Raw genomic sequence first — 27,603 nt, 5'->3', positions numbered from 1 at the left:
CAGCATTTGTTGAAAAGACGATTCTTTCTCTATTGCACTGGCTTTGCAACTTCATCAAAACTCAATTGGCCATAAATGTATGGGTCTGTTTCTGGATTCTATTCTGTTCCATTGATCTATTTGTTTATTCTCTGACTAATCTCATACTTTTCCTTTCACTTCATAATAATACTCGGATCAGGTAGTGAGAGTCCTTCAACTTTTTTCTTCTTTTCAAAATTATTTTGGCTTTTCTATCCTTTGCCTTTTCATAGAAGGAAAAGGCTTTGTGCCCAGTCTTTGTCATGAGTACCCAGTGAGGGTATGTAGAGAGGAGTCTGTGAGTAGTGCAAATTCCTCTTGTATCTGGACAAACAATAGTTCTATTCTCTCACTTAAGTTCTTATACGACCTTCAGCAATTCAGTTAAATTAAGCATCTTAATTTGTCTCCTTACTCTCTTCTGTGGCAGCCCTATTTTCTTCCCATGCTCTTCCCAAGGTAAGCCAGTATTCACAACCCAAACCTTCTTGAAGGCACCTGTCTTTCCTTAAATTTCAGACTAGTGAGTTCAAGAAAAGTTATGTGGGTTTTTTGTTGTTGTTGTTGTTGTTGTTGTTTTTGCGGTACGCGGGCCTCTCACTGCTGTGGCCTCTCCCGTTGCGGAGCACAGGCTCTGGACGCGCAGGCTCAGCGGCCATGGCTCACGGGCCCAGCCGCTCCACGGCATGTGGGACCCTCCCGGACCGGGGCACGAACCCACATCCCCAGCATCGGCAGGCGGACTCTACCACTGCGCCACCAGGGAAGCCCAAGTTATGGTTTCACAGATGATCTAGCTTTTTCTCACTGTTAGGCTGGGAGTGACACTCTCTCCAACTCCTATATTTTAAACAGAGTAGAATTGTTTGAGGTCTTTATAAGGATTATGGTGGAAAAAGAGAGATGCTGATGGGATAGATGATTAGATTGGAGGGGTCAGGATAACTTTGCTGAGGAAGTGACTTTTCAGCTAGGTTCTAAAGGAGGAGTAAGTGTTGTTTAGCACAGCATGTAGAAAAGCACTGCAGGAGAGAGCAGCTTTTTGCCTAGACCCTGAGGCAAAAAGGAGCTTGTCACATCGGAAGAACCATAAGGAAGCTAGATTGGGCTGAACAAAGTAGGCAAGGAGAGTGAGCCTGGAGACATGGCAGGGCAAGATCATGTGGTACTTGTGTACCCACCAAAGCTTTTGACAGTGGGAAATTTTAATGAACATTATGGACCTTAGATAAACAGGGATCTTGGAATCCTTTAAGAGAGTAGCACTGGGCTTCCCTGGTGGCATAGTGGTTGAGAGTCCGCCGTGCCGATGCAGGGGACACGGGTTCGTGTCCCGGTCCGGGAAGATCCCACATGCCGTGGAGCAGCTGGGCCCGTGAGCCATGGCCGCTGAGCCTGCGCGTTCGGAGCCTATGCTCCGCAACGGGAGAAGCCACAGCAGTGAGAGGCCCGCGTACCACAAAAAAAAAAAAAAAAAAGAGAGTAGCACTATCTAAATGAACTTTTCCATCAGCCTAACATGCTGTTTAGATGTTTATCCCCCATTTCACATATTAACTGTGTAAAATGCACTTGATTCTAACCCTGTGCTTTCAGTTAGCATTTTCCATCATTCTCTCTGAAAACTTTCCAAGGGTCTTTTTTTTTTTTCTAATTTACTAATTTAATCTGACACATTTAACATGAAGTAGTTTTCTGGTACTGGTGCATCATTAATTTCTGTACCTCATCAGAGCTTCTCAGCCAATTAAACTTTCCCTGCTGTTCCTTTTCTCATGCAGACAGGTGAGGTCCTACTGGTCCACACCTGAGCAGCGTCTTACATACCTTAATGAAACCACTCTTCTGTTACTATCAATGCTACTAGCATCACCAGATAGAAAGAAATTATCAGACTGATGCAGCAGATTCATTTCCTCTCAAATTAATATCTGAGTTCATTTGCCAAGATAAAAAGCCAAAGAAACATGAATTGCCCCCAAGGGATCCAGACAGAGGCCAGGAACCCTGCTCATCTCTGCTTTCTACAGCTTTTCCACACACTCTAATCACAGAATGATGGTGGAGCTCTTGAATCATTTGGGGAACATGTACAACATGTACATTTGTGAGTTGGTCTTTCATTTATGTGTGCATTTCATTTCCCATTCAATAATGAATTGATATCATAATAACTAGCTCACATCTGTTTGGAACTTGCTCTGTGTCAGTCCTTGTTCTAAATGACTCACATATAGCTTTGTGCTAATCCCTGACATTTTGACCCTGACTTAGTCATACCCCTATTCAGAGAGCTCACAGTCCAGTGAGAATGGTGGACATGTATATCCTTAATTATAGTACGGCATGATCAGTGCTGCAAGGGAGGAACTGACAAGGGTTTGGTGAGAATCCAGAACACTGATGTACTTGGCCAAGAGAGGGGGAAAAAAGGGAACTGAGAAACAGTAAGGGACTTGAAGAACACTCCACAGGAGGTGTAAAATTTGGTCTGGGTTTTGAAGTATGAGTAGGAGTTCATGAGTATAAAAAATAGGGTAAAGATTACCAGGCAAGTCATAGAAGATTAAACATAAAGTGTGTCCTATTCTTTAAAGTTGGCACAATGGGTATAATAAAGATAGTGGCCAAAATATGAGGAGGTTGGAACCTATTTTTAGGAGTTTTTCATGCTAAGGAGTTTGACCATTATTCTACAGTAAATAGAAAAATTTGGAAAGATTTTACTTAAATGATTTGAACATGTGAATGATAATACAATGACAACAATGTTAGATCGCATTTATTGAGCACTTACTTTGTGCTCAATAAATACATAGAGAATTTCATTTTCTCTTCTCAATAATTTGATGTAACAGACACGTTATTCCTTTTTACAGATGAGGAAAACCAAGGTACAAATAAGAGGTTAGGCATTTTGCCTGAGGCCACTGTGGCAGTAAGCCTGGGAGCTGGGGTTCAGGTTCAGGTTGAATAATCACTACACTCACACCTTCCGTCTCTCCGTTCCACTGATTCTACTGACTTAGAAAGGTGTTTGAAGAGTAAGTGTAGTGGGATTAAAGGGCCCCAGGCTGGGGTCTGGAGCTGTCTTGATTCCAAGCAGAAGTGAAAAAGGACCAGAGAAGAGAGGAAGATTCTGGAAGGGAAAAATGATGAGTCTTGAGAATTAATCACATGATCCAAAACATAGGCTGGAGCAGGGGCAGGGTCCATGAGACTCCCACGTTTCTGACTTGCACAACTGAGCAGCCCATCGACAGAGACTGAGAACCCAGGCGAAGGGGCAGTTGGAGAGGGAGAGTTTGGCTTGGACAGATTGAATATGCCATGCCTGTGGGGCTTCTAGGTGGAGGTGTCCAGATCTGGCACATCCTGCCAGCCGGGATGTGTGAGCCACAGAAAGGCTCAGTGGACAGGAGAACTGGGCTCTGGTCCCAGCTGGGCTGGAAGCCATGGAACTCCTCCAATAGGCTTCGGCTTCCTCACCTACAAAATGTAGGGGAGGAAGGAAATTACCTTGAGGGTCCCCTCTAGGCTGAAATGCAGTAATTCTATGTTCCCAGTCCAGAAGGATGCAATTACCTGTAGAAACCGATCCCGGAAGCCAGTCAGCTTGTAAGCTAGACATTGAATAGCATTGTCACACTCCACTGCAGCAATCAAAGCCTTCAGGAATATTCATAGAGCTAAAGCAGCAGACCAATAATTATAACTTGGGTGGCTTCTGTGGTTTTTCTCCATATTTTTAGTCTAATGAGGAAGTAAACTCTGTGTGGTGAGGATAGGGGGCAAAGCCCACCACATACATATTTACATTGCCTCAGGGGTGATCTCTTTCAGACGACACCCCATGTTCTTGCTTTTCTGGAAGGCCAATTCTCTGATGTCCCTTGGAATCCAGACTCACTTTCCATTTAAAACCTGCCCTGACAGAATTGCTCAGCTACTGGTAGAAAAGGTTAGTGGGAAGTGGGGCTGATCTATCCACGCCACTGGGCCATGCTGGGGAAGCAGCTTCCGTGCAGCCCGATTTCCCCCCAGTGTATTCATTCGTGGGCTCGCAACTAGCCATGGAGCGTGCAACATGCATGCACACCGTGAAAGATCCTGGGGATGCAGCAGGGAAGGAAACAGGTGTTGCTGGGGAATGTGATTCAACAGCCACTTTTATTAATGTGCATGTTAATGGCGAACCACATGTTTTTTTTTTTTTCTTTTGGACTATGTTGAAACCTTTTAGAATACCCGGACCTTCATAAATACTCTTGATTTTAGTTCCAATTGAATTCACAGATTTAATGCATTGACCATGGAGAGATTTTGGCGTATAAAACGTATAAAGTATATATTGTGTGTGTATATGTATATCTGTTTTATGATACTTCATTTTCAGCGTATACATAATGATGGTGTAATGTCTGGAGTTTGAAGGAGACAGGGCAAGGTCTGGTCGTCATTCTGGATGACCCCAGAGAATGGGGGAGGCCTGGGTTCGAATGAGGCTCAGAGCCACGGTAGCTGTGTGACCTCTCCAAGCCTGGCTTCCTCAGAGGGAGCTCATGATAGTACTCGCCTCTCAAGTTCCTTCTGAGGATAAAGTGAGATAATGCATGTGAAACAGTAGAAAGTGTTCCATAAATGTTAGCTTTCCTGAGGAGTAAATAATATATGTAAAGAAACTTGAAGAACTTCTAGCACATGGTAGATGCTCAACAAATGGCCACATTAATAATGCAGTTCTTGGGCTTCCTTGGTGGCACAGTGATTGAGAGTCCGCCTGCCGATGCAGGGGACACGGGTTCATGCCCCAGTCCAGGAAGATCCCACATGCCGCGGAGTGGCTGGGCCCATGAGCCATGGCCGCTGAGCCTGCACGTCCAGAGCCTGTGCTCCGCAATGGGAGAGGCCGCGACAGTGAGAGGCCCGCGTACCGCAAAAAATAATAATGATAATAATGCAGTTCTTGGTGTTGTAAAGAAAACCACTGCTCATGATAATAATGGAACAGCTGTATTGAGCGCCCCTTGAAAGTGGTAAAAGCAGCCTTCCAGTCCACGCTCTTCCACTTGCTGTCTCCACGGCCCTGAACTTGCCCCATTACCTCTCTGTGCGTCTGTTTCTTCATCTGGGGCTTAGGGTGCTTTGAGCATGGGTGGGGGTAATTATGAAGGAATCTTTGTGCCCTAGAAAGCTCTGCATGACTGTTTTGTGCATGACGATGATGGTTACAGTGGGCATTTTCAATGGCTTAAAATAGATTCAGGGTTGGCCCTTACCCCACCAGGGCATTGCAAGAAGTTTTAGTTGTTTTTCTTTCTGGAAGACCTTGGGGAGTTTCATGTATCCATCACCCCTGCAGGTGTACCCAGACCTTGGACCCTGGACATCCTTTCTGGGCGAGACCATAGCCAACTTCAGCTATCTGCTTGGTTTGTCATTTGCTGTCCTGGGCTCCCCCTTCAGGGTTCCTTCATCACTCACTCTGCTCCAGGGAACCCCCAGTCCTAGCCTTGCCAGCATCAGCCCAGAACATCCTGGTCCTTTCCTCAGTGAGACTCAGCTGCAGCTAGCCAAATTCCACGTCATTGTGAAAATTAAATGAGTTAATACCTGCTAAACTCTTAAAACAAAGTTTGGTGCATGACAGATGCTCCAGAAAGATGAGCTTTTTTTCTTTTTTTTTTTTTTTTGCAGTACGCGGGCCTCTCACTGTTGTGGCCTCTCCCGTTGCGGAGCGCAGGCTCAGCAGCCATGGCTCATGGGCCCAGCCGCTCCGCAGCATGTGGGATCTTCCCGGACCGGGGCACGAACCCGTGTCCCCTACGTCGGCAGGCGGACTCTCAACCACTGCGCCACCAGGGAAGCCCAGATGAGCTATTTTTATTAGCAGTGTGCCAAGAACTTAGAACAGGTCTTGGCACATAGCGAGGGCTGTACTGGTGTTGTTTGCTTTTTTTTCATACAATCATTCATTTATTTAGTCAGTCAACAAACCCTGCCCACATGTCTTCTTCATGCCAGGCAAGACTTGGGGAGCCAGGGAGAACATGACCGTCCCTGCCTTCAGGGAGCTTAAAGTCTAGCAAGAAGCAGACAAATAAGCAAAAATGCAGCCAAACTGTAAAAATCAAGAGATGCCTAGGGAAGGTGGGGATAAAGAGGAAGCTCTAATCTAGTCTGGAGGGAAGGGAATGATAAGAAAATAATAATAGCAGAGATGTATTTTGAGGAATACATGACAGATGTAAAGAAGCCTGCAGAATGGTACATATTCAGTTCCTAGAAGTGGTAACTCTGAAGCTGCACCCTTTGTGAGAGAACCTGGTGGATTAGGGGAGAGAAAAAGAAACAGATAGACAGATAGGATGTTCTAGGAATGGCAAGCAGCATGTGCAGCTGGAGCCCAAGGTGGCCATGGGCAACCCCTGGGCCATAATACAGCTTAGAAGATCTACAGGTAGGAGCTGAGGGGCTACAGAATTTAAGCCACCCTCTAGGCCACATGGGTTTCCAGCCCTAGTGCTTTGTACTGTTCCACTGAAAAATCAAAAAGATTCCAGGATCAAGTCTAATAAATTTCCAAACCATGCTTGCTATTGAGTCATTAAAGGCGCTAAGAAGTCTACAAGAAAGAACGCAATTGAACCTCATCATTTCCCAGACATGTTTGACCTCAGAATCCTTTCTCCTCCAAAATCTATGAGCCTAACATGGCTGGTGGCATTCCTGTGAATACAGATTGTGAAACAGCCATCGTGATAGGAAGACCTTGAGGCAGGGTACTGCCGTGGTCTGAGTTGCATATCAGAAGGCTAACTCCCCCAGAAGCAAAGAAGGACTGGAGAAGGAGACTCTGGAAGCCAGAGGACGGGTGGAGAAGCTAGTGCAGGAGACCAGGAGGAAGGAATGGGGATCTGAACAAGGGCCATGTGTTGGCGAAGAGGAGGAAGGGGATACAGGAGCTGAGGAGGGAGAGTCATCTGGCATTGATGGCTGAATTTAACTGTTCCAATAATGGGAACTCCCTGAAACTGGCAGTCAGGACCAGGAGTTCTGACTTGAGCCCTGAGTTGGTGAGTTGTGGCCGAGGCAAACCACTCTCGCCCCTCAAGCCCGGTGGCCAATTCTAACACAGAGGGGACGATGACAAGATGGTTTCCAAGGGACCCTGCACCTCTGCCATGCTGACACTCCTAGGCTGTGAGCTGTCTCTACTTCTGAAGCAGTCAAGCAATGTGCTGGACCAGCTGTATGGCACCAGGATGAAATTGACATGCGTTGATGAAGTGCTTACCATGTACTTGGCTGAGCGCCAGTCTCTGGGACAGAGGGAAGGAAGGTAGCAGCTTTCATCAGGACCCATCCTCAGGTAAGTCCATCACCCATGGAAGTCACCTCAGTATAGGAGAAAGGACTTTGGAATCAGATACTGAGAGAGGCTCATCCCAGCTCTGCCATCCCAGCTGGATGATCTGGAGCAAGTTCCCAGCCCCTATTACTAGTTTCCTAGGGCTGCACAACAAAGTCCCACAACTGTGGTGGCTTGGAGCAACAGAAATCCATTCACTCACCGTTCTGGAAGCCAGTAGTTCAATATCAAGGTGTCTGCAGAGCCGTGCTCCCTCGGAGGTATGGGAGAGGCTCCTTCCTTGCTCTTCCAGCTTCCAGGGGCTCCAGGGCTTCTTTGGCTTGTGGCCGCATCCCTCCAGGCTCTCCCTCCTCCCACAGCTTTCTCTTTCTCTCAAATATACCTCTTCTTTCTCTTAGAAAGGCATCAGCCATTGAATCTAGGAAGGGTCCACCCTGAATCCAGGATGGCTTTATCCTGACGTCTGTATTAATTACATCTGCAAAGTCCCTATTTCCAAATAAGGCCCCGTTCACAGGTACTTGGACATATCTTTTGGGGACACTGTTCACCCAACTACACCCCTTCATGTCTCTGCCTCCTCATCTGGAACGTGGAGATCGTTGTAGGCTTGTTTTATTGGGCGGTTGGGAGGATGAAGAGAAGTAGGACGTGTAAAATCCTTAACAAAGTACCTGGCAAACTGTAGTTTCCATATTCATTCATTCATACCTGAAATGATGGTGACAGGTATGTGTCTTGTACCTGTCCTTCAAGCTCTAATCCTATATGATGCCCTCGCCTCTAAGCACTGATCCAGGCCCCTAAAGCGGCCGTTTTGGTGGCATATGGATTGTGACATAAAGGTTGTTTATGTTCTATCAGCCCTAACTGTGCAAGGGAGGAGAGACTGTCACCTTCTCTGGGAGTGGGGTCACAGGCTGCAGACGTTTGTCACTTGGTTGGTCACAACAGCCAGGACAGAATTGGTCAGCTGCTGCTTCTACCCTGAATTCCAGATGGGCATGGGGCTGCCAGGCACCACAAGGATTTATGGGGACACCTGGGCACGCAGCCTCGCCTGCACTCCTGGGCGTGTCCCTGCCTCCCTCACTGTCTGAGCACATGGGCTGGGCCAGCAGCTGTCAAGGCCCTGGTTCTGTAGAATTACATCTACACGTGCACAGACCAGCATGATGTGGCTCCTTCTCTCCTGGAACCCTCAGCACGGAGGGAAGAAGGACATGTACACAGATTGGGGTGCAGGGAAGGAAGCCCCTCTGGGTTGGAGCTCAGCCTCAGGCTCCCAGTGGGATGCAGAATAGCACAGCTCAGTGCCTGGAGCTGCTAGGAAATCAAATATTTTCTCACTAGATGTTTAATGAACAGGTATGATTGCCACCTTTGCATTCAGGTTGATCTAGGATCGATAGGAAGGGGCGGACAGAAAGATGCTGGAAATGCCAAACTCAGCGGGTCTGTAGACTGATAGGTCATGAGGCTCAGGAGGATGGAGTTTAACACGCTTCCCAGGCTGACTGGACCGTGGCGAGGCTGAGCATGATCGGAAGAGGAGGTCTGAATGACAATTCTAGTAATAAAAACCATGCCCAAGATTCCCAGAACACTCACAATAGACCAGCCAGGCATCGGGCTTAGCTCTCAGCCTGCGTTGTTCCTTAATCCTCATAAGAACCCTATGAATACACTGTTTATTCTTGTTCATGTTTTACAAAACTGAGGCAAATCGAACTTGTTAATTCAGCTCCAGCCCCACTGACCTTCTTCCTGTTTCCCATCACACCATGTTGCTTCCTTTGGGAAGCTCAAATTACCCAAAGGGACATTTCCTCAAACTCCCAATCACATCTTCCCCAATGTAGACTATGTTTCTGTACTCAAATGTTGATATGAACCTTATTTCAAACTGGGGCTCGACCTGTGTATAAGGCGCACCTCAGCTCTGAACTTCCCTGCTGTGTAACTTCCTGTGCACCGCTGTCCCTCTCTGAACCTCTTCGGTAAAATGTGTCAGATGATAACATGGCCCTGAGGGTTGTTGTGAAGAGGAAAGTAGAACCCTCGGGTGAAAGTGCTATAAAATACAAAGTAAATGGAGAGGGTCTCTAGAGGGCAGCTAGGATCTGGCCGCCAGTCAGGTTCAATGGTCCAGCTGCCAATCCAGAGCCCAGCTTCGAGCATCCATGTCTGCCCTCATCTGCCTCATCTGGCCCTCCCCCATCCCACGCCGTCTGAATGCCAGTCTGAAAGTTGAGTTGAGATGTCTTTAAACACAGCATGTCCTGGTTCCCTGCGAGAGAGTTTGGCTGCTCTGACGCCTGTAAAATGGAATTACATCTACAAATTAATTTGCTAGAAATGATCCACATTTCCCAAGACGTTCCTGGAAGCCAATATGAGCGATTAGAGCTGGAGATGCACTCCTGGCCTGATGAGTTGGGGGTCGCATCCATCACGGGCCTCCACCCTCCACTTGTCTATTTATTGAGGTGAAATTCACATAACGCAAAATGAACTGTTTTCAAACAGAGTGACATTTAGTACATTCACAATGTTGTGTAACCACCACCTCTGTCTAGTTCCAGAACATTCATCACCGCAGAGGAAACCCAGTGGGCAGTTGCTCCCCATCCTCCCTCCCGGCCCTTGGCAACACATGATCTGCCTTCTGTCCCTGTGCATTTACTTATCCTGGATATTTCATATTCGATCCCACCTATGCTAAAATAAAACTGTACCTGAGACAGGCACCAGGCACAAAGGGCTCTAAGTATCCTAGTTGTTGGGACACCTGACCTGGTGTTGGTGCCAGAGCAGAATGACATTTAGCAAGGTTCTTAGCCCCTTGCGGGTGCAGTTTCTTCTTCTTAACTCAGACTTTAATCCCTGGGCTGTGACTGTGATTCATGCTCCAACAAACCCTCCTCCTCCCCAGACTTTCCCTGACCCTCCCTGAGAGAACGCCCTCCACAGCACACTTGGGTTGCCCCATTTGTATTTTGTCCCAGGTGTCACACTGGTGTTTCCTGTGATGCCTGCACCTTGTTCTCTAGCCATCTCGTGACTTATGGAGGGCAGAAACCACGTGGCATAGCAGATGGAGTACTGGCTTTGCCATCCAAAAAGCTGGGTTCCTGGCCCCGTGTCCTCTCTGTAAGAGGCAATGAGTGTAAAGTGAGATGCGCAGTAATGTTCTTTTGTCCTGTCTTTGGCAGCCCCGGAAGTGTTCCAGGTGTATGTGGACGGAGGCCCTGGGTACTCCTACCCCGTTGACTGGTGGTCCCTGGGTGTCACGGCCTATGAGCTGCTGCGGGGCTGGGTAAGATGTGCGCCTGTGTGGTGAACGTGAAGGCTGTGGAAGTGGGGGGCTCGGCTTCTACCAGGCTTGGGTGGGGTGAAATGGCCCTGCCGCTGGACGTGCACCATGCTGGCAAGCAGCCCTGGGTGTCAGCCCTGATTGCCCGTGTGCCAACTCCAAGGTCCTGAGCATTAGAAAGCTCTTAACAGGCTTCTGGTCCAGCCCCTCATTCTACTCACGGGGACAGGGATGTCCAGAGTGGGGAGGGTCTTGTGTGAAGCTCAGCAGCTGATCCGTGGCAGCTCAAACACCCAAAGCATCTTGGTGTCATCATTTCAAACGCTGTCCTCTTTCAACCCACAACATGATGCACCCGTGCCCAACTTTCCAGCTTGGTTTTTTGTTGTTGTTATTTTAGTTCCAACCTTCCCCAAATACTTAGCTCAGCGTCCTATAAAAATGGGGCATTCAGTACGTATTTTTGTTTTATTTCTTTTAAATTTAAAAGCTGAAGATGGCTAATGGAGCTATTTGACAACTAATAACTCAGTTTTATTTTAGCAGAAAGAATTATGACAAACGAATTTTGAGGCTTTTTTTTTTTTACACAAGTATCATTTGAAAATGACGCCATTTAACCTCTCAGGACCATTCCCTTTCATGCAATGGGGATAGTAACATCCTTTCAGTCTATTCTGTGGTGCTGAAGTTATCCTGGGATCGATGCACCCCTAGACTGGGACACTCAGTTTGCATATTACCCACCTTATAGCTCCAGCACCCAGCGCACAGCGTAGAGAGTCAGTTCCTCCCACTGGATGCTGCTTTAACATTGTCTCACGGTCATCTGCATATATGCATATTAAGGCGGGTAGACGGTGCCCCTCGAGGGCAGGAGCCCCCGGTGCACAGTGATAACTGGTGGGAATGAATGAAGGAATGAATGATAGCAGCTGTGTGAAAACCATCCAAGCTATATGAATGTTATTCGTTATCCCCCTGTGGTTCAAGTATCTGGGGTCTCTCTTGATCTCAGTGATTTCCCCTGAATTCCTCAAAAACATACTACAGTACATGATGTTGTTAGAATGCAAAAAATATGTATATGAACTTGTGAGTTTTCTTGGGCACTGAATGAAAACAATTCATCTCTCCCCATCTCCCTGGTTGGTTCCTTTGTCGTGTACTGGTTCTTTAAGATACGTGCTCCAAGAGGGGACATGAGGGTCCCCATGATATTTGTATGAACCAGAGAGCACAGACATCACCAGATGATGTTTATCACGGAATCAATCCTACAAATGACCTTGGCAAGCAGTCGACCTAAGCATCATTGGTCATTTGCCAGCAGAAAGTATATTCTCTGCCAGAATACAAGTCAGAACAGTCAGAGATGATGACTTGGCAAAAAGTCCCAAGGGCTTCAAAATAAAACGTTTCATTTTCAATGTATCTGAGTTTTCTGCTTAGGGATCCAAATGCCACTTTTAATAGAAGAGGGAGGGTCACATGGTGGGATCGGGCCTTTAGCGTGGGGACAGAGTGAACAAGAATGCCTGTTATGGGTTAGTGTGACTCTCTCTCCCAGATATCTTGGTCTGTTCACCTTTGACTTGAAACACAATGGGTTTATGCAAATTGTTTATTCTGTTTTTTTAATCCTGGAAACAATCACATTTAGTCCAAAAGCTATACTGAAAAACACTCATATTTTTCCATGGACTATGTGAATTTAGAAGTTATCCTTCCTCATTGAAATTCCTCCATCATGTCAGTGACAGCATCCCTGATAGGTGATCACCCCCCTGTTCCTTGATTCCCTCAGGGTCCAGGGGGCTCCTTACCTCCAAAAGATGAAAGTCATTACGGGAATTTTCTAACACATATTCTAAGATCATAGAGTTGGAAAGCGTTAGAAATGAAAGGTGGGAGATTGAAGGTATTAATATGTTATGTTAGCCAGGGACCCAGGCATGCTCTAGTCTTAGAGCAGGAAGAGGCATCTCTCCCGAAATGCTCTATCACGAGAGCAGAGGAGTGGATTGTCATCAGTGGGCTTGAAATTTCAATGCAGAGAATTCTGTGAGCCTGCTTGGATCACGTAGCCCAGACGAGGGGAGTACCTTGTACCCAACTTTCCTATGAGCCCAAACAAGCATCTCAGTTCTCACCCTGAGACCTGCTAAGTTAAAAAAAAAACAAAAAAACACTCAAGAAAGCACCACCTGGACAGTTCCCTTTTGAGCACAGTTGTCTCAGGGACTGTGACCACACCCCCTGAAGAGAACCCCATGGGGACAGAGAGGAGAGGGAGGTTTCTCATCCACTGACCCAGAGAAGGGACTTAAAGGTCTTAGCCCAGCCCCTGTTTCCCCACCTACCAGGCTCCTTGACGGTTTCCCTGGCAGTGTCACCCACCTGTCCACTGGTTTTCCTCCGCATGCACAGGGGTCTTATATCCAGAAAGAACATGTTTCATTTTTTTAAAGCCCTCCTCATAACACAGAAAGAGGATCTTAGAAGAATTCACAGGTTCAAACCCTAGCTCTACCAGGCACCTTGTCTGTGATCTTAACCAAGGCCAATAGACAGACCAAATGCTCAGTTATTATTAATAACTGTGATAGGTGATCACCCCCCTGTTCCTTGATTCCCTCAGGATCCACAGGGGGTGTGGTCACAGTCCCTGAGACAACTGTGCTCAACACCTACCCAACAGGGTGGCTGGGAATATTAAGTGATTCTGACGATGCAAATTACCCAGCTCTGTGACTGATAAAGGGTCAGTACTCATCAATGTCAGCTCCCCTCCCCTGGTCTCTCTGATTCCCATGCCGGGGGCCTGCTGGCAGGTCTGCATCCTTTCCAACTTAGCACCTCTCAAGGTGGAGACAGGCCCTGGGAGAGGAGCTGAGTCACATGTGGCTGCTGACCGTTAGTGGGGAGGTCCCGGGCCCGGTGGGCAGAGGTCCGGGCTCCCATCCACACCCCGTGTGCCTTGATGCTGTGACTCCACCTTAGTCACTTAACTCATCTGAGCCCTGGCATCCTCCTTCATGAAATGGGGATGAGGAGGCTGGCCTGAGAGGTCACCATGGGGATTCCAGGAGAAAATGTAGGTGGAGCACACGCAGTGTCCAGCACACAGGAGGGATGCTGACTGCTACATAAATGTGCACGTGGTGATGATTCTGAGACAGGTAGCTGCAGAGACAGTGCTGATGACTTCTTCTTAGAGGAGCAGGGAAGAGTTTCTGAGGGAGGAAGCGCTAAGGGGGATCATATATGAGTTGGTTGGGAAACCGTGTGAGCAGAGACCGGGAAGCACAGCTGAGGCTGACACAGCAAACACCTTAGACTGACCAGCAGTCAGAAGGACAGTCTGGGGGCTGTCTAGAAAGGAACCTGAGGTCAGCTGGAGGTACCAGCTTCACTCTGTAGGCAGTGTGGTGCTGCCCATGGAAGCGACAGCATGGTGGTCAAGCGAGAGTCTGGGCTTTGGAATCACATGTTTTGGGGATCAAATCCCATCTTTGTTGCACAGTTTCTGAATTTCTGGGGATGAGCCTGTTTCTTGTCTATCAGATGGGGAGAACAGTGGCTGCAAAGCACAGGGTTCCTCAGCCTCAGCTCTACGGACGCTTGGGACTGGGTACTGCTTTGTGATGGGGGCTGCCCAGGGCACTGTAGGATGTTTAGCTGCATCCCCAGCCTCTACCCACTAGATGCCAGCAGAACTTTGCCCCCACCCAGGAAGGACAACGAAAATGTCCCCAAACATTGCCATATGTCCCCTGGAAGGACAGATTAGGCCCAGTTGAGAACCACTGCCATAGAGTAATCAAGGGGACTAAAGGAGATTCTGGTAACCAAACGTCTTCTACATCTGTGACTCTATTTCAGTTTTGTAGATAAGTTCATCTGTACCCTTTTTTTAGATTCCACATATAAGTGATATCATATGATATTTGTCTTTCTCTGTCTGAATTACTGAGGGATAAATTGGAAGATTGTGATTGACATATACACACTACTATATAAAATAGATAACTAATAAGGACTTACTGCATAGCACAGGGAACTCTACTCAATACTCTGTAATGACCTATACGGGGAAAGAATCTTAAAAAAGAGTGGATATATGTATATGTATAACTGATTCACTTTGCTGTACACCTGAAACTAACACAACGTTGTAAATCAATTATACTCTAATAAAATTTTTAAAAATAAAGTTGCAACTCCCTTCCTCTCCCCGCTCACAAATACCTCAGGCCCTCCTTTTTCTCTAAGACATGTAACACCATGTAATATCTATTTTACATATTTGGATCGTCTATTTCCCCACACCAGAATGTAAACTCCATGAGGTGGGGATTTTTCTGTTGTTTATTTACTAATGTATTCCCCAGCCCCTAGAGCAGAGGTTGGTATACCTTGGGGACACAGTATTTGCTGACTAAATAACAGATGGATGGGCTTCCCTGGTGGCGCAGTGGTTGAGAGTCCGCCTGCCAATGCAGGGGACACGGGTTCGTGCCCCGGTCCGGGAAGATCCCACATGCCATGGAGCGGCTGGGCCCGTGAGCCATGGCTGCTGAGCCTGCGCGTCCGGAGCCTGTGCTCCGCAACGGGAGAGGCCACAACAGTGAGAGGCCCGCATACCGAGAAAAAAAAAAGTGAGGGGGATAACAACGACAAATGAACCTGTAGAAAGTAGAGGGATGAAAACTACAGGCCAATATCACTGATGAACATAGATGCACAGATCCTCAACAAAATACTAGCAAACAGAATCCAACAGCACATTAAAAGGATCATACACCATGATCAAGTGGGGTTTATTCCAGGAATGCAAGGATTCTTCAATATATGCAAATCAATCAATGTGATACACCATATTAACAAATTGAAGAAGAAAAACCATATGATCATCTCAATAGATGCAGAGAAAGCTTTCGACAAAATTCAACACCCATTTATGATAAAAACGCTGCAGAAAGTAGGCATAGAGGGAACTTTCCTCAACATAATAAAGGCCATATATGACAAACCCACAGCCAACATCGTCCTCAATGGTGAAAAACTGAAACCATTTCCACTAAGATCAGGAACAAGACAAGGTTGCCCACTCTCACCACTCTTATTCAACATAGTTTTGGAAGTTTTAGCCACAGCAATCAGAGAAGAAAAGGAAATAAAAGGAATTCAAATGGGAAAAGAAGAAGTAAAGCTGTCACTGTTTGCAGATGACATGATACTGTACATAGAGAATCCTAAAGATGCTACCAGAAAACTACTAGAGCTAATCAATGAATTTGGTAAAGTAGTAGGATACAAAATTAATGCATAGAAATCTCTAGCATTCCTGTACACTAATGATGAAAAATCTGAAAGTGAAATCAAGAAAACACTCCCATTTTCCATTGCAACAACAAAAAAAAATATCTAGGAATAAACCTACCTAAGGAGACAAAAGACCTGTGTGCAGAAAATTATAAGACACTGATGAAAGAAATTAAAGATGATACAAATAGATGGAGAGATGTACCATGTTCTTGGATTGGAAGAATCAACATTGTGAAAATGACTCTACTACCCCAAGCAATCTACAGATTCAATGCAATCCCTATCAAACTACCACTGGCATTTTTCACAGAACTAGAACAAAAAATTTCACAATTTGTATGGAAAGACAAAAGACCCCGAATAGCCAAAGCAATCTTGAGAACGAAAAACGGAGCTGGAGGAATCAGTCTCCCTGACTTCAGACTATACTACAAAGCTACAGTAATCAAGGCAATATGGTACTGGCACAAAAACAGAAATATAGATCAATGGAACAGGATAGAAAGCCCAGAGATAAACCCACGCACATATGGTCACCTTATCTTTGATAAAGGAGGCAGGAATGTACAGTGGAGAAAAGACAGCCTCTTCAATAAGTGGTGCTGGGAAAACTGGACAGGTACATGTAAAAGTATGAGATTAGAACACTCTCTAACACCATACACAAAAATAAGTTCAAAATGGATTAAAGACCTAAATGTAAGGCCAGAAACTATCAAACTCTTAGAGGAAAACATAGGCAGAACACTCTATGACATAAATCACAGCAAGATCCTTTTGGACCCACCTACTAGAGAAATGGAAATAAAAACAAAAGTAAACAAATGGGACCTAATGAAACTTCAAAGCTTTTGCACAGCAAAGGAAACCATAAACAAGACCAAAAGACAACCCTCAGAATGGGAGAAAATATTTGCAAATGAAGCAACTGACAAAGGATTAATCTCCAAAATTTACAAGCAGCTCATGCAGCTCAATAACAAAAAGCAAACAACCCAATCCAAAAATGAACAGAAGACCTAAGTAGACATTTCTCCAAAGAAGATATACAGATTGCCAACAAACACATGAAAGAATGCTCAACATCATTAATCATTAGAGAAATGCAAATCAAAACTACCATGAGATATCATGTCACACTGGTCAGAATGGCCATCATCAAAATATCTAGAAACATTAATGCTGGAGAGGGTGTGGAGAAAAGGGAACACTCTTGCACTGCTGGTGGGAATGTGAATTGGTACAGCCACTATGGAGAACAGTATGGAGGTTGCTTAAAAAACTACAAATAGAACTACCATATGACCCAGCAATCACACTACTGGGCATACACCCTGAGAAAACCATAATTCAAAAAGAGACATGTACCAAAGTGTTCATTGCAGCTCTATTTACAATAGCCCGGAGATGGAAACAACCTAAGTGTCCATCATCGGATGAATGGATATAGAAGATGTGGCACATATATACAATGGAATATTAGCCATAAAAAGAAACGAAATTGAGTTATTTGTAGTGAGGTGGATGGACCTAGAGTCTGTCATACAGAGTGAAGTAAGTCAGAAAGAGAAAGACAAATACCGTATGCTAACACATATATATATAGAATCCAAAAAAAAAATGGTCATGAAGAACCTAGGGGTAAGACGGGAATAAAGACACAGACCTACTAGAGAATGGACTTGAGGATATGGGGAGGGGAAATGGTAAGCTGTGACAAAGTGAGAGAGTGACATGGACATATATACACTACCAAACATAAAATAGATAGCTAGTGGGAAGCAGCCACACAGCACAGGGAGACCAGCTCTGTGCTTTGTGACCACCTAGAGGGGTGGGATGCGGAGGGTGGGAGGGAGGGAGATGCAAGAGGGAGGAGATATGGGAACATATATATATATGTATAACTGATTCACTTTGTTATAAAGCAGAAACTAACACACCATTGTAAAGCAATTATACTCCAATAAAGATGTAAAAAAAAATAAAATAAAATAACAGGTCTACTGCAGTTCTTTTCCTGTTTCTTCCATTTTTCGGTAAACTGGCAATTTTTGTAAACTGAGTTTCCTGGAATAGAGATGCACCTGCACTCTATAATGAGTATATCCAGTGCCCTGCTGCCAAAATCACTTTCACCAGCAGAACATGTAATTATTTTACCTTATAAAGACCACTTGGTTTTCTGAATTAAGACATCCTAAGGCCAATGAGTGAGAACCGAGCATCAGTAGAACTCTTTACCTGATGCAGATGGAATATAGATCTTTATTTGTGCCAGTATTCTTGTCGAAGGACCTGAGTTTCTCCACAACCACGCAAACAGATTAAGGCTGAGCCTGGAGCTTAAAGGCGCAGAGCTGATTTTATTTTATTATTTAAAAAAAAATTTTATTGGAGTATAATTGCGTTACAGTGTGCTAGTTTCTACTGTACAGCAAAGTGAATCAGCTATACATACATATATATCCCCTCTTTTTTGGATTTCCTTCCCATTTAGGTCACCACAGAGCACTGAGTAGAGTTCCCTGTGCTATACAGTAGGTTCTCATTAGTTATCTGTTTAATACATGGTATCAATAGTGTATATATGTCAATCCCAATCTCCTAATGCATCCCAACCCCCCAAACTCCCACTCCATCCCTCCCCCTCCCCCTCCCTCTTGGCAACCACAAGTCTGTTCTCTGTGTCTGTTTTAACCACGTGGGGCCTCTCTCTCTCTGATGCCGCCTGTTGTCCTTTGGTTGCAGAGGCCATATGAAATCCACTCGGCCACTCCCATCGATGAGATCCTCAACATGTTCAAGGTGGAGCGTGTCCACTACTCCTCCACGTGGTGCAAGGGCATGGTTGCCCTGCTGAAAAAGGTAAGGGGGCAGCCGCCAGCCCACCTGGCCAGGGAGCTGGGCACTCAGTGCAGTAACAGACAGACCAGCAGATTAAGGAATGAGAAAATGAATGGCGGGACAGTGGTGGAAATAATAAAGTCAGCGGTGCTCTAACGCCTCATCGTAAGCACTCTCACCATCCCGCATCGAGATCACAAAGCCGCTGGACAGGGTGGCTTGTAGTCACGTCTGTGACAACAAAGCCCACAGGCTCTTTTCACTCCACAACAAGCTTCTAATAATTAGAAATATTTAATGCATATAGCTCTTTAAACATTTTACAAATCGTCTTTTAACTCACTGACCTTTAAGACGTTGGGCGTCTCCTGACTTTTCCTGGGAACTGTTGCTAGTGGAATAAAGCAGTGGTTCTCCAAGGTGGTTCCTGGACCAGCATCCCCTGGGAGCTTGTTAGAAATGCGGATTCTCAGGCTCCACCCCCAGACCTGCTGAATCAGAAATGGTGGGGCGGGCCCTGTTGTTTCTGTTCTGATAAGCTCAAGTTCAGCATGGGCAGTGGGTCGTGGCGCCCTCCTTCTGAGGCTGGCATTCAGCGAAGCTCACTCGGAATCCTCCAAGACACAGAGTCGAGCCTTGCATGTGGTCAGCACCAGTCACCTTTAATGAAGGAATTATGATGACGGCAGCCAGCACTGGTTGGGGGAATGTTATATGGGGGCTCTGCTCATTTAGTCCTTACATGCCCTGTGAGAGGAGTAGTGTTGGTGCCTCCATAGTAGAGATGGGAAAACTGAGGCTTGGGAAAGCATATCATTCACTCACTGCCACAGGGCTGTTCAAGGCAGAGGAGGATTTAAATCCAAGCTCTCTGAACTCCAGATATCAGCTCTTACTCCCTCCAAACTCTGTAGATGATTTAGGGAATTACTCATTAGTTAAATTGCTTTAGGGGAGATTCACCCCCTGGGTTTTAGACTCAGTGGTCCTTAACCAACTGCTGATTGGAATCACCTGGAAGCTCCACCCACCTGCCAACACCTCCACTTCCCACCCACCCATGGAGTCAGAGAACTAACTGCTGCCCTAAACTGTGGCCACCCCCCTCCACCACCGCCCTGCCCTGGGCATTGAAGCAGCATCTCTGTTTAAATCTGTACCCGTCATTTTGGGGACAGTTCCTAGAGAGAGGCCACCGTGATCAGCAGGTGGGGCCCTGCCAGGTGCCCCTCCCATGGTGTGACTGTAGCCCACTTGTTGCAGTGGCAGCTGGGTGTGGCATCATGCCTTGGTGTGTCCCAGTTCCTCATCCATCCCCTTTGGGTCTCATCTGAATCATGAGCCAGAAGTGGAAGAGTTACCATTATCCTTCCTACTTTCGGAGGAGGAAACACGCACAGCACAGTCAGCAGCTCAGCCGGGGCCACACTGCTACCGAGTGGCCCTCCCAGGGCTGGGCCCCGTCTTTCATTTTTAGCCTCAGTGTTCTTGCACCAGATAAGCTACTGTTTTGAAAGTTGAAAACCCCTCTGGATGCAAGGTAATATTGTACGGCTATTTTTTTTTCTTTTACTGCATCACCCCTTATTAGCAGAAACTCCATTTGAAGGGAAGCTAAAAGTTGACCCCTTGGCTACAAATGAGGTCATTCCATCAGACTGCAGAGGTCACCTCATAGCTGTCCAGGGAGAAATTTTATTATGCTTTTGTGCATCCCATTACCAAGCTGAAAGTCCTAAATCGAGGTGGCGAATTCTTTTTATTTTTAATTGGAAGCCTCTGCAGACCTCATTGAGAGGTGGCATGTCACACGGTGCAAGTTCCCAAGGGGAGCACGGCGGGCGAAAATCTAGTCCCTGTCCAAAGAGCCCATTGCTGGATGACCTTCCAGCAGCCTGACCCCTCAGTTCCTCCCTGGCTATAAAGAGATGAGTGTAGGTGATGCTTCCAACACAGCAGCCCAAACAGGGCAGGACATTCATGGAACGCAGAAAGCAGGGTCACCTTCATTTTCCCAAGACTCCGCCTTCGGATTCCCCCAAAAACCTCGGTGGGGTGCACTGCCCAAGCGAGCACATTTGCCCTTTGCCTGCAGCTCCTGACCAAGGACCCCAAGAGCCGCCTGTCCAGCCTCGGTGACGTCCAGAGCGCACCCTACTTGGCCGACATGAACTGGGACGCGGTGTGGGAGAAGGCCCTGATGCCCGGCTTCGTACCCAATGTGAGTGAGGTCCTGTTTGACGGCATCCCACCCTGTGCAGGGTCCCCCACCTGGGCGGGCAGGAAGACGCCAGAAGCTGTCCAGTGGGGGCCCTGCTGGCCACGGTCACCTGAGCACCAGAGGAATCACGTTTCACTGAGATTCAGGGTGGATTTGTACCTGATTTCCGAGGTCCACACGCAGATGCCTGCAGTTGTCCCCTCTGGCCACACTGTTTCTTAGCTCCATACCTGTGAACACACTGCTTCCTCTTCCAGGAATGCCTTTCTTGTCCACTTGGAAATCTACCCCTCCTTCCAGACTCAGTGTAAAATGCAGCAAATGGTCCACTGGAGGGTCTTGGTAGCTGCCTTCTGGATAAGGAGCAAACGCAGTCATTGCCTCCTCTGGGACATTTTCCCAGCCAGCCTCTCCATCCCCTTACCTGGAGTGGATCTCACCCTCCCTGGTTCCCCACTGGACAGGTGCCTAGGTCTGCATTAGCGGTCAATAACGTTCTGTTGCGTGCATCCGCCATTCCCCGAGAGCTTCAGAGGGTGGGTTGGCTGACCTTCGCCTGAGAGAGATCCCAGAGCAATGGGTGACCCTAGAAGCTGCTAGAAGACCTCGATACGTGCTTGTCACATGAGTATGGATCAGTTAACGATAACAGCCAATAGGGTTAAGCGTGTTCTACAGCTTCACGTACATTATGTCATATAAGCTTCACAATAGGGAAGGGGGCTCTGTTAGTAGTCTCAGCTTAAGTGAATAGTCTCAGGTTAAGCAAACTGCCCACAATTACTCAGTGAGAAATTGGCAAAGCCAGGGCTTGACCTCAGGCAGTCTGGATCCAGAGCCTCCACTGAAGGAAGGAAGGAAGGAAGGAAGGAAGGAAGGAAGGAAGGAAGGAAGGGAGGGAGGGAGGGAGGGAGGAAAGAAAGATAAATCAGGCCAGGAAAGACTTGGTCCTGGAATCTGACCTGCTCACTGGGAGAGGTAGCGTGGTGGCGGACAGATGTGCCACCAAGGGAAAGGGACTGTTAGTGGAGCCATAGAAGCTGGCGGTGCGAGGATCCCGGCAGGGGCAGGTGGGGGAGAGCTGTCAGTACAGACAATCCCAGTGGGGACTGTTCTGCTGGGACCTCTCTCCAGGATCGAGACGGGAAAGGGAAAAGAATGTAGTACTTACTGCTCCCCATCAGACCACCAACAAAACAATAATAATAATACCTGTGATTAACATTTGTTGGTACCCACCCTGTGGCAGGGACTGGGCTAAGAGCTTTCCCTGCATTGTGTCACCCCAACCCCACAAGCTCAGAGCACTTACCCTCATTTTACAGTCATGGAAACTGAGGGCCAGAGAGGTTGAGGGACTTGCTAGTGAGTGGAAAAGCCAGGCCTTGCCCCAGTTCTATCTGCAAAGCCCTGGTTCCTCCTCCTGCCTGGCCATGGCAGGGCACTGGCTGACATCGAGGGGTGAGGCAGCCTGGCCAAGGCAAGTTTGATGGCAGGTAGCAAGACCCTCGCTTATAAGTTGGGGTTTAAGGCCGGGGCTCCCATGGGAGGTGGCTGGGACTGCAGGGCAGCAGAGGGAGTGGTCAGTCATTGCAGGCCTGCCATGGATCAGGAAGGACCCATTCTAGAAGATTTGCAAACACTGTCTCAGTTAATCCTCATCAACCCACTGAGCCTGCTGCATTTTATACAGATGAGGAAACTGAGGCACAGACAGGTTATATGTCTCCCTCAAAGACACGCAGGTGAAAGATGAGGCTGTAGGACTCAGTGGCAAGGCTGGCAGCCCCCCTCCGGGGTTGTGCCTGGTCCCTCTCCTCCCTGGCCCCCATCCAATCAGGAACAGGGACACCTACTCAAGGACTCACTTCTCACTTGGCCCTACATGAAGAACTTTATTAACTTATTTAATCTTGCATGAGGGAGGAATGCTTATCCAGACTTTACAGATAATGAACTGAGTCCCAAAGAAGTTAAAAACTTGTTCAAGGTCAGAAAGCAGCAGAACTGGGTTGTTGTTTTTTCTGAGCACCTTCAGAGCCATTGATGTTATAACCACCATACTGTGCTGCCTGAGAGGGCCAGCATCCTGGGCTGGGTCTCAGGATGGAAAAGAGCCACCTGGGATAAGTCAGGGATACCGATATTACTCCTGACCAAAGTGGCAGGAGCCCAGCCTACGGCAGGGCCAGGCCTGAGGGTCAGCTGGCTCTAGCTGCAGGAGACCAGGGAGCTAGGATAGGGAACTGGGTAGATTTTGGCCAGAAATGGTATTTTTAAATGGAATGGTTCAAAATGATATTTATAGAAAAGGTAGTAATGACATGAGAAGGAGAGTATAAGAAAATAAGTGAAAAGAACAGATTGGAAAACTGAACTCAACCTCACGAAATGAACATACGTAAGGAGATCAAGGGAACCTGTGGGTGTTAATAAGTGGGGTGTGCAAGGTGGGCGGGATTATGGGGATAAATGAATGACGTGTGCAGCGAGGATGTGTCACTGTCCACTATCAGGAATAAAGTGTAGCTGATGTATCCCACTGGAGTAGTTCATTGTCACTTGTTGAATGAATGAATGATTGATTGAATGAATGGATGAATGAATGAATGAAAATACAATTCAATGGCACGGAACAAAGACAAACAGTGTTTTCTTTTCCATTTCCTTTCAGAAAGGGAGGCTGAACTGTGATCCCACATTTGAACTTGAAGAAATGATTCTTGAATCCAAACCACTTCACAAAAAGAAGAAGAGGTTGGCAAAGAACAGGTCCAAAGATGGCACGAAGGAGAGCTGTCCTCTGGTGAGTGCTGTCTCAGGAGCAGACCCCAGGCAGAGAGGAATCCTATACTCCAGTGAATACGATTGAGCTGCTTCTTAGCCAGATGGGGGGCTTGTCACTTTGCCCCACCAAATACGTTCATTTGCAGTCAATAAAATGCCTCCATCGAACACGTGGTCTTGCATAGCAGGACCCTGTGAAAGCATCACTGGAGATGGACATATCCGTGCTCTCATCATTCACATTAGCACTGTCCCTAGTGCAGGAACCTCTGTATCTGTGAGCAAGAGCAGAAGAAATGATGCTGAGCGACACCAGCGCTGTTCTGAGTAGCCCCCGGCACCCTCTGCAAAGGTTTTATACTGTGGAGGCACCCAGGGCCACACTCTGTGGGCCACTGCATTAATTTTCTAGGCTGCCATCACAAAGTATCACACACTTGGTGTCTTAAAACAACTGAAACGTGTTCGCACAATTCTAGAGGCCAGAAGTTCAAAATCAGGTATCGACAGAGCTTTGCTCTCTCCAAAGGCTATAGGGAGGGTCCCTCCTCGCCTCTTGCAGCTTCTGGCGGTGGCCAGCAGCCCTTGACATCCCTTGGCTTGCAGCTGCATCACTCCCATCTCTCCCTCCGTCTTCACGTGGCGTTTTCCTCTCTGTGTCTTCACACGGCCCTCTTTTAGGGACACCCGTCGTTATATGTAGAGCCCACCCTGCTCCAGGATGACTTCAGCTTAACTAGTTCCATCTACAAAGACCCTGTTTCCAAATAAGCTCACATTCACCAGTCCAGGGGGTTAGGACTTCAACATATCTTTTTAAAGTTTTTTTTATTTTTTATTTTTTATTGAAGTATGGTTGATTTACAATGTTGTGTTAATTTCTGCTGTACAGCCAAGTGATTCAGTTATACACATATATACATTCGTTTTCATATTCTTTTCCATTATGGTTTATCACAGGGTATTGAATATAGTTCCCTGGGCTATACAGTAGGACCTTGTTGCTTATCCATTCCATATATACTAGTTTGCATCTGCTCATCCCAAACTCCCACTCCTTCCCTCCCCCGCCCTCTCCTCCCCCTTGGCAACCACAGGTCTGTTCTCTATGTCTGTGAGTCTATTTCAGCTTTGTAGATAGGTTCATTTGTGTCATCTTTTAGATTCCACATGTAAATGATAACATACAGTATTTGTCTTTCTCTTTCTGACTTACTTCACTTAGTCTGATAATCTCCAGGTCCATCCATGTTGCTGCAAATGGCATTATTTCATTCTTTTTTCATGGCTGAGTAGTATTTCATTGTATATATACAAACCTTCTTTATCCATTCCACAACGTATCTTTTTGGAGGACACAATTCAACCCCCAACTGCCCCTTCCTCCATCAAAATATATTAAAAATTGTAATGCATGATTACATTGGTAGGAAGATGAATATAACTTTCAAATTTAAAAATTCATTTTTTTCAGCTTATTTGAAAAGAAATTAAAACATCTTTGTAGCCCCTAAAAGTATCGTGAAGCCTAAGCCGGTTCCTGCACAGCCTAATGCAGATGTTGGCCTGGGAAGGGCTGGGTGTGTGTACGTGAGGGCACAGAAGGGTGTGGGGTTCCTGCACAGGCATGCAGTGTACATTCGGCATCCAGACAGCCTCTGAGACGTGTATTACAGACCATCCGTGGGACGGATGGTCCTTGGCACCTGTTCCTGAAGAGAATGAGCACCTTTGCACAATGGCCTTCAATTTCTCCCTCTCCCCACCATGCTTCTTAATTAGGACTAACGAACATTCAAGTGATCAGGAAACCAAGGTCATGGTTTTCAATTCCTACTCCGTGTTAACATGGCTGTTAAATTCGGATTTAATGGCTTAAAATGGAGAAAAGCATCTCTGCCTGCCAGCCCCCCTCCCCACCCCCGGTGGCACAGCCGCCACTACAATCAGGGCTGCTCCAGCCGCTTTGATTGTCCCCAGCCCCAAGCATCCGTGGTCCCATTTAGATCAGTCTCTGCTCGTCCTCACTCCCTGGACGATGCTTCATCACTTACAGTCCCCTCTCTGTACTCTTTGACAGAATGGACACCTCCAGCAATGCCTAGAGACAGTGCGGAAAGAATTCATCATATTCAACAGAGAGAAGTAAGTCCACCACCAGCATCTGCTGGGCAGAGCCCTTCCAAGGGCAGAAAGTCTCCCTTGGGGAATCGGGGTCCCTGGCCCCCCATGAAGCTAGCCACGATGCTGGAAGGGAAGCAGCAGGTGGACCCCGTTGTTCTAATCCTGCCTCTGCCATGTGGCCCGAGCAAGGCACTAACTTCACCTCTCTGGGCCTCAGGGTGTTTATGTGAAGTGGGGTGGCCACAGGAGGACCAACCTGGCACACAGGATGCTGGTGCAGAGGGGCAGGCCTACAGATGGTTACATGCCCGAGCTCTGGAGCAAAATTGCCCGGGATCAAGTCCTGGCTCTTCTGCTGCCAGAGTGACCTAAGGCAAGTCACTTGACGTCACTGAGCCTCATTTTCAGCAATGACAAAGAGGAAATGACTCCCTTGCAGTGTGTTTGTTGTAAGGTTAAATGAGGCTGTTGATACAATACCTGGCATGGTAGGAGTACTCATGAAAAGGATTACTATTATTGTTATTGTTCTTGTTATTATTTGATGGGGTGAGGTGGTGTGGACTGTGCTAGGACCCCAGCGTCATGGGCTGGCAGGAGATAGGATGATGCTGAGTTGGGAGGGGCGAAGCTGGGGTCTGGCCGCATGACTGCCCTTACAGCAGCCAAGGAAACAGAGGCTCAGGCTTGGTCCCAGCTGACATTACTATCTGGGGGTTCATCCGCCTGTGCCTGATGAGTCAGAGCAGCGGCTTGGGCAGCCATGGGCTCATGCAGCAGGAGCTGAAACCCTGTAGGCAGGACTGACAGCACATCAGCCCCATTTGGCCAACACTCAACTAGGCCTTGGGCTTGCGGAGATGATGGGATACGCTTCCCTACCTCCAGGAGGGCCAGATGGACACATGCCAGCTTGGCCCTTAGGCGTTCACCAGTGTTCCACCATTTTCAGCTTATAGCAGGTGACAGCAGCAGTGGGGATGCATGATATGGAAAACGGCAGCCCAGGCATGGCTCCGACAGCAGGTGCCAGGCTCAGCCTGGGTGTCAGGGAAGCTTCTGGGGGCACCATGCCCAGCTGAGTCCTGACGGGCGAGGAGGGCAAGGCATGGAGTTCCAGGAGTGAGGACAAGGCACAGAGAACGAGACAGCATGGCAGACACAGGGACCACCGGCTGTTGAAGAAGTTTGTATTCCCTAAGTGTGCATGGAGGGTGGAGCAGCACGAGGTGAGGGCCCCCGGGCAGAGTTGTTTGGGTCGGTGGGTAGGGCGGGGCCCCATTCCCAGTGGGCACTGGGGGAGGTGAAGGAGACTGCAGCCTGTCATTTATCCTGGTCAGCTAAAGCTCTAGGGCTGGTGGATGCCCAGGTTAGCCCAGACACACACACCAAGCTGGGCAGCAAGCCTCACCCACTGCGGGACTACGTCCTTGCTCCCAGCAGAACGGGAAGTGCCTCTGCAACACAGCACATCAGACTTGGGACAGGCGGGGGCTGACGTGGTGAGCGGTTTCAGAGCTCATCACAGTTTCCCTGTGGTCTTGTCTGCTCTGAGGCTCATGGTCCCCTCCCAGCGGTAGACAC

At 47.3% G+C, this 27,603-nt stretch overlaps 1 protein-coding gene across 2 annotated transcripts in view; it reads left to right on the top strand.

The window, feature by feature from the left end:
• STK32B (serine/threonine kinase 32B) overlaps positions 1–27,603 on the top strand; it is a gene marked incomplete at its 3' end in the record, with an annotated part of 359,900 nt that overhangs the window by 317,982 nt on the left and 14,315 nt on the right. For both annotated transcript variants that reach the window (XM_079701554.1, XM_079701553.1), the window contains 5 exons: positions 10,609–10,712; positions 18,792–18,908; positions 20,983–21,108; positions 23,783–23,914; positions 25,976–26,040. In XM_079701554.1, the coding sequence (XP_079557680.1) occupies positions 10,609–10,712; positions 18,792–18,908; positions 20,983–21,108; positions 23,783–23,914; positions 25,976–26,040 (544 nt within the window). The remainder of the gene's footprint in view (positions 1–10,608; positions 10,713–18,791; positions 18,909–20,982; positions 21,109–23,782; positions 23,915–25,975; positions 26,041–27,603) is intronic.

Source organism: Hyperoodon ampullatus (genome assembly GCF_949752795.1).
Source record: "Hyperoodon ampullatus genome assembly, chromosome: 1".
Lineage (NCBI taxonomy): Eukaryota > Metazoa > Chordata > Mammalia > Artiodactyla > Ziphiidae > Hyperoodon > Hyperoodon ampullatus.
This window is presented reverse-complemented; position numbering and strand designations above follow the sequence as displayed.